This window comes from Bos indicus, chromosome 10, assembly GCF_029378745.1.
Source record: "Bos indicus isolate NIAB-ARS_2022 breed Sahiwal x Tharparkar chromosome 10, NIAB-ARS_B.indTharparkar_mat_pri_1.0, whole genome shotgun sequence".
NCBI classification, from domain to species: domain Eukaryota; kingdom Metazoa; phylum Chordata; class Mammalia; order Artiodactyla; family Bovidae; genus Bos; species Bos indicus.
In genome coordinates, this window is record NC_091769.1 from 86,302,331 (window position 1) to 86,309,933 (window position 7,603).

At 50.6% G+C, this 7,603-nt stretch overlaps 1 protein-coding gene across 1 annotated transcript; it reads left to right on the top strand.

Moving 5' to 3' along the window:
• Positions 1 to 1,037: 1,037 nt before the first annotated feature.
• On the top strand, positions 1,038 to 4,500 carry FOS (Fos proto-oncogene, AP-1 transcription factor subunit). Its single transcript, XM_019969263.2, has 4 exons — positions 1,038 to 1,354; positions 2,145 to 2,396; positions 2,819 to 2,926; positions 3,050 to 4,500. The coding sequence occupies exons 1-4, from the start codon at positions 1,214 to 1,216 to the stop codon at positions 3,689 to 3,691; spliced, it is 1,143 nt and encodes a 380-aa protein (XP_019824822.1). The 5' UTR covers positions 1,038 to 1,213; the 3' UTR covers positions 3,692 to 4,500.
• Positions 4,501 to 7,603: the final 3,103 nt, after the last annotated feature.

The window sequence follows — 7,603 nt, forward strand, 5'->3', positions numbered from 1 at the left end:
CTTGTCCACAGAACACCACCCCCCTACCCCACGCCCCGGGGCCCGAGCTCAGAACCAGGCAAACGAATCCTTCAGACATCCTTGTTGAGAGATTCTGCACGCTGTTTATTGGCTAGTTTCTCAGGGGTTTGACAGCAACAGTAACATCTCATATACTGCCAAGAAACACACACACACACACACACACAGCAAAAACAAAGCGCCTATCCCCTTAAAAGCAAAACAAACAAACAAAACATATAGAATAAAAAGTACCCAGCATCGTAGATAAAGTAGGTTATCGTATTGTCTTATTTTGGATCCTTCCAAACCGCAGGAACAATCCTAATAATGCTGGAGTCCGGGGAGCTTGAAGTGAGGGGGTGAGGGTCCGTTTCCAGAGCTTGCACTGAATTAGGGCTAGAATGGGGAGTGAGGGTAGAGGCGCATTCCTTCGGGGGCCGAAGCTTAACCTGCTTGGCTGTGTGTACCTGTGTCGCCTATAACCTGAGCCTTAGAACTCTTTCCCAGGTTTCCGTAAAGAAGTAAAAGGGCGCCCCACCTCCCCGCCAACCCCATCTCCCCCAGCCCCGAAACAAGGGTCCGCATTGAACCAGGTGCGAATGTTCGCTCGCCTTCTCCGCCACCCCTCCCCCCGGCCGCGGCCCCCGCCTCCCCCCCGGCGCTGCACCCTCGGTGTTGGCTGCAGCCCGGGAGCAGTTCCCGTCAATCCCTCCCTCCTCTTTACACAGGATGTCCATATTAGGACATCTGCGTCAGCAGGTTTCCACGGCTGTCCGCTGCAGTCGTGGGGGGATCCATCCCCGCGGCCCTTCACCCCTGCGGCTCCACGCGACCCCAGGAACCAGGGGGAGACAGGCCGACAAGATCAAGAAACTTGACAGCGCGGGGAACTGGGGGCGCTGCGAGGGCGGCGGAGGCGGCAAATGGGGACCCTAGAAGTAGCCGGGCCCGTGCGCCACCCCTCGGGAGCCGCAATGGTTGCGCCCAGTGACGTGTTGGGCTCATTCATAAAATGCTGTTATAAAAGCGGTGGCTGCGGCGCCTAGTACTCCAACCGCATCTGCAGCGAGCAAGCTTAAGGAGCTGACACAGAGCCGGCGGCGCAGCGAGCGAGCGAGCGAGCGACCGCGCACACCTACCCAGCTCTGCCCGGCAGCTCGCACCTGCCTCCGCCCCTGCGCCCCTCGCCCGGCTTTGACTGCTCGCGATCATGATGTTCTCTGGCTTCAACGCCGACTACGAGGCATCCTCCTCCCGCTGCAGCAGCGCCTCCCCGGCCGGGGACAGTCTCTCCTACTACCACTCACCGGCCGACTCCTTCTCCAGCATGGGTTCTCCCGTCAATGCGCAGGTGAGGCTGGCTCCGCGCCGCTGCGGGGCCCCGGGGTGGAGGGGTCACCGGAGAGGAATCACCGGGGAGAGATGCTCGGGAAGACGAGTCCGGGACTCCTTTCGCTGGGGGCAGGGAGGGAGCCTTGCCCCGGCCCGGAGCGGCCCTCACTCGGGAGCTTTTCCGAACTTTGTTCGGAGCGGCCCGCGAGCTTGTCATCAGAATTGCTTTTTATTTCCCGCGGCAGGCTCTTTCTGAGCTGTGCCCCCCGGCGCGCGCTCGCTGACTGATCTCTGACATTAGCTGGGGCCAAAGTGTCCCAAAGCAAAAGACTAGCGAAGTAGAGCCTGGCGCCTCCGGGGGGAGGCGGCCAAAAGCGGCCATTCCGCGCCCCCGCCACCCCTCCCCTAGCAGCCTGGAGCAGGAAAGGAGGGGTAGGGGAGGAGGGTGAAGCAGGCGGGTGTGTAAGGCAGTTTCATTGATAAAAAGCGAGTTCATTCAGGAGACTCCGGAGCGGCGCCTGCGTCAGCGCAGACGTCAGAGATATTTATAACAAACCCCCTTTCAAGAGAGTGATGCTGAAGGGATAACGGGAACGCAGCAGCAGGATGGAGGAGAAAGGCACTGCGCTGCGGAATTCTTGGGAATAAAGGGGGGAGACCTTTCATTTCCGATGGCGGGCGTGTATAAAGACGCAAGCTGTCCATTGCCGGAGGGCTTCTCCTGCCTCTTTCCCTGCTGCATGCGGCACTGGGAACTCTGCTCATCCCCACCTGCTCGCTCACGTCAGTTTCCTCCTCTTTCATTCTAGGACTACTGCACCGATCTGGCCGTCTCCAGTGCCAACTTCATCCCAACAGTGACTGCCATCTCGACCAGCCCGGACCTACAATGGCTAGTACAGCCCACCCTAGTCTCCTCCGTGGCCCCGTCCCAGACCAGAGCCCCCCACCCCTATGGAGTCCCTACTCCCTCAGCTGGGGCTTACTCCAGGGCTGGAGTCATGAAAACCATGACAGGAGGCAGAGCTCAGAGCATTGGCCGGAGGGGCAAGGTAGAACAGGTGAGAGTTCTTGGCACCTTCTGAGGGGGAGGCAGGGATCGACATTGTGGAGATGGGCAACATAGGGGTCAGAGTGAAGCCAGTGATGCATTGACTGGACACCCCAAATGGGAAACCCTGGCTCCAAGCCCTTTCCATCCTAGTCAGGCTCTGATAGTCTCACCCTAAGAAATGCCCTGATGTATAGTTTCTTCCCTAATAGGTTTCCATCTTGTGCTTTGAGTCTGGGCTCTTCTTTGGCTCTTGCTGAGATTCTTATTTTAAATGCAAGTCACACCCAGCTTGCAACTGCAGGTTAGAAATGGCTTCACAGAAGAGATGCCAGGAACTAGGAAGCTGCAGGAGCTGGTTTCCCAGGGGTGGGTGAATGAAGCTGATGGCAGACACTGTTACTGAATGCTGCTCTTTTTTTCCCTCCCCAGTTGTCCCCAGAAGAAGAAGAGAAAAGGCGAATCCGAAGGGAAAGGAATAAGATGGCTGCAGCCAAATGCCGGAACCGGAGGAGGGAGCTGACTGACACCCTCCAAGCGGTAGGTAGAACCCATGGGTCACTTCTTTTTAAAACTTAAGGGGAAACTTGGAGACCAGAAGTAAGAGATCTGTGTTCTTGAGTCAGACCGTCTCTTATGCTTTCCTTTGCTCTCTCCTTCCAGGAGACAGACCAACTAGAAGATGAGAAGTCGGCTTTGCAGACAGAGATTGCCAATCTGCTGAAGGAGAAGGAAAAACTCGAGTTCATCCTAGCGGCTCACCGACCTGCCTGCAAGATCCCCGATGACCTGGGCTTCCCAGAAGAGATGTCTGTGGCTTCTCTTGATCTGAGTGGGGGCCTGCCTGAGGCTGCCACCCCTGAATCTGAGGAGGCCTTCACCCTGCCACTCCTCAATGACCCTGAGCCCAAGCCCTCAGTGGAGCCCGTCAAGAGCGTCGGCAGCATGGAGCTGAAGGCTGAGCCCTTTGATGACTACATGTTCCCAGCATCATCCAGGCCCAGCGGCTCGGAGACCGCCCGCTCTGTGCCAGACATGGACCTGTCTGGTTCCTTCTATGCAGCAGACTGGGAGCCCCTGCATGGTGGCTCCCTGGGGATGGGGCCTATGGCCACGGAGCTGGAGCCCCTGTGCACCCCGGTGGTCACCTGTACTCCCAGCTGCACTACTTACACGTCTTCCTTCGTCTTCACCTACCCTGAGGCTGACTCCTTCCCCAGCTGTGCGGCTGCCCACCGCAAGGGCAGCAGCAGCAACGAGCCTTCCTCTGACTCGCTCAGCTCACCCACGCTGCTGGCCCTGTGAGCGGGCAGAGAGGGGAGGCAGTGGGCGTGCACGTGGCCACTGCCTGAGTTGGCGCATTACAGAGAGGAGAAACACGTCTTCCCTCGAGGGTTCCCATAGACCTAGGGAGGACCTTATCTGTGCGTGAAACACACCAGGCTGTGGGCCTCAAGGACTTGCAAGCGAGCATCCCCGTGTGGACTCAAGTCCTTACCTCTTCTGGAGATGTAGCAAAACGCATGGAGTGTGTATTGTTCCCAGTGACACATCTGAGAGCTGGTAGTTAGTAGCATGTGGAGCCAGGCCTGGGTCTGCGTCTCTTTTCTCTTTCTCTTTAGTCTTCTCATAGCATTAACTAATCTATTGGGTTCGTTATTGGAATTAACCTGGTGCTGGATATTTTCAAATTGTATCTAGTGCAGCTGATTTTAACAATAACTACTGTGTTCCTGGCAATAGTGTGTTCTGATTAGCAATGACCAATATTAAATTAAGAAAAAATATGACTTTATTTTCTAGTAGATAGAAATAAATAGCTATATCCATGTACTGTAGTTTTTTCTTCAACATCGATGTTCATTGTAACGTTACTGATCATGCATTGTTGAGGTGGTCTGAATGTTCTGACATTAACAGTTTTCCATGAAAACGTTTTATTGTGTTTTTAATTTATTTATTAAGATGGATTCTCAGATATTTATATTTTTATTTTATTTTTTTCTACCTTGAGGTCTTTTGACATGTGGAAAGTGAACTTGAATGAAAAATTTAAGCATTGTTTGCTTATTGTTCAAAGACATTGTCAATAAAAGCATTTAAGTTGAATGCGACCCACCTTGTGCTCTTTTCATTCTGGAAGTTTTCTAAGTTTCTGGAAGGTATTGTCAGAGACCAATTTGTCAAGAAGGGTAGCTCTTGGAGGGGACACACCCCTCTGTTTGATCCCTTATCAAATCAAGAGAAACTGTAGAGCCGACGTTGGAAAATCGTACAAACTCACGTCTTCACCTTGCAGAGCTGCTTCTCTCCCTACAGGTTCTGGGAATGGGAAACTGCTTTGCAATAGCTTTTGTGGGAACACAACTTCCTGCTTCTTTTTCTGTTTTGAAAGTCAAAGGGAGGGATATTTAAATCTGACTGTGCTAATACTAAACTGAACCGTCTAGGTCTTCCAGGAATCCTTTTAGCAAACAATTAAGCTTTGCATGAACCACTTTAATTTTTTATTGCCACCAGATCATGCGAAGGTTCAGTTTAGATCAGTCGCTCAGTCGTGTCCGACTCTTTGCGACCCCATGAATCGCAGCACGCCAGGCTCCCGCCTTAAAGGAGAACAAACTGAAGAATGGTTAGAATGATGTTTTCTCAATATTCCATGGCTGGGATTAGAATCTTAGCTTCTCACTCATGACCCTATTCATCAGCCTGAACTGCCTTTTAACACTTGTTTTTCTTTTTTAAAAAAAGCTTTCAACTGGTTGGAAAGAAAACAAAACAAAAACCAAACCCACAACTTTTCAGTCCTTCACTCTAACAGACATACATTTAGTTGTATTTTTTATTCTCAGAAAGAAAGCAGGGTTCTCATCCTATCCCTCAGTGTGTGCACGCGCGCGTGCTTGGTTGCTCAGTCATGTTGGACGCTATGACCCTGTGGACAGTAGCCCACCAGGTTCCTCCATCCATGGGATTCTCCAGGCAACAGTACTGGAGTGGGTTGCCATTTCTTCCTCTAGGGGATCTTCCTGACTCTGGGATTGAACTGGAGTCTCTTGTTTCTCCTGCATTGGCAGGCAGATTCTTTACCACTGTGCCACCTGGGAAGCCTATCCTTTAGTAATCAATGCATTATAATTTCTGAAGTTTCTTTAACATATGCCTGACATTCAGTTTACACTGGAGGAAGAAAAGGCTGGCTCTGAGAATTTGAAAGAGATCTCAAACACTGCAAACAATGGTTGATCATTGGGTAAATAAAAAGTTACATAATAGCTCGAGAAGGAGAAGTCAACATGACTGAGCTTTAACTTAGAAACTTTATCATCTTAATGAAGAACATGACCTTTGTCTGGGACACCTCTGGTAATGGGGCGCTTACACGCACAGGTACCAACCACAAAGAAAGGAGGTGGCGCCTTCCTCTTCTGCTCTCTGCTATCAAGTGGGCGGGGACCAAGCCTGGAAGCGAGAGCCCAGGTTTGCACCCATGCGAAGGGGAAGAGAAGCTTCGAAGTCAGCCTTCTACTGCTTTGGTGATAATGAAAATCACTGAGTGGTTATGGGATGTTATACTCAGTCAAGTTGAAGGTTGTAATTTAAAATGACAGTTTCAAAAAATTAAATGACCTTTCTATTGAGAGTGGCGTTCTCACCTATGATCTCCCTGCTATTCACATAATATTTGACATTTGAAAGCAACGTGCTTTAGACTCTTAAGAGCACTGATCTCTCACACATCATTTGCATATTATTTTTGCCTGTCAGACAATGATGAAAATGGCCTTAGACTTCCTGTTTGCTATTCGGGGGTAAACTTTCTGCAATCTTTGTTGTTGTCCAGTTGCTAAGTCTTATCTGACTCTTTGCGACTTCATAGACTGCAGCACCTTGGGCTCCCTTATCTTTCACTATCTTCCAGAGTTTGCTCAAATTCATGTCCATTAAGTCTGAGATGCGATCTAACCATCTCACCCTTCGCCACCCTCTTCTCCTTTTGCCTTCAATCTTTTCCAGTATCGGGTCTTTTCCAATGAGTCTGCTCTTGGCATCTGGTGGCCAATGTACTGGAGCTTCAGTTTCAGCATCAGTCCTTCCAATGAATATTCAGGACTGATTTCCTTTAGGACTGACTGGTTTGATCTTCTTGCAGTCCAAGGGACTCTCAAGAGTCTTACCAAGTACCACAATGAGAAAACATCAGTTCTTCAGTGCTCAGCCATCTTTGTGATCCAACTCACAACTAAATACAGAATTACTGCAACTAAAACCCAGATCTGAAATGACAAGAAGAGATCTGAAGGCAAGCAGCTGGCTCCCCTACATGCACAGTAATAATAACCCATGGAAAGAGACTTCTCAGATGGGAAAGGGAGGCTGAACCTCTAGCCCTGGATACCGAACTCCTGGAGACCTGACTAATGGCCTCTGTCGGCCCCATGCTGATTGGAGAGGGAACTATGCTTTCTGCTTGACAGCACTGGTCTTGGCCTGGAGGCAGACCCTTCCTCTAGTTCACTATAGCCCAACTGAGATCAGGCTATTCCATAAACAAGGTCCAGGAGAGGGCCTTCACATAGAGAATCTCTTTACTGGGCTTCTCAGAGGACCTATAGGTTCTGCCATAAGGTTGACATCCCAGTGAACTCTCTGCTCACCATTCTTATGGGATCAAGAAACAAAAGGAATTCCCTTTTTTTTTTTTACCTAAAGGTCTCCTTCCACTTCCTCTTTTCCTGACTCATGATTCAACTCCCATGGAGGATGGACACTGGGAATGTCAACTTTCTTTTAGGAAAGGCTCTGAGCCCACCTGATCCTGACCCATAACATATGGCCTTACACTGGTCTCAACAAAATGACGATTTCAGGGCATCATTGTTTACTGATACACACGAAGCTTGTGTAATAGCAAGGGATGGGAGAAGGAGTCAAGGGGATTGTTTTCTTTCACAAGGAGAATGTCTAATTTGCCCATCAAGGGACCCCAAGACCTGAATCAGTGCTTGGCACAAGTGTGTGCGCTCAGTTGTGTCTGGCTCTTTGTGACTCCACAGACTGTAGCCTGCCAGACTCCTCTGTCCATGGGATTTTCCAGGCAGAAATACTGGAGTGTGTTGCCATTCCCCACTCCAGGGGATCTTCCTGACCCAGAGAATGAACCCAAGTCTCTTGAGTCTCCTCAAGAGATTCAATCTGCATTGGCAGGCAGATTCT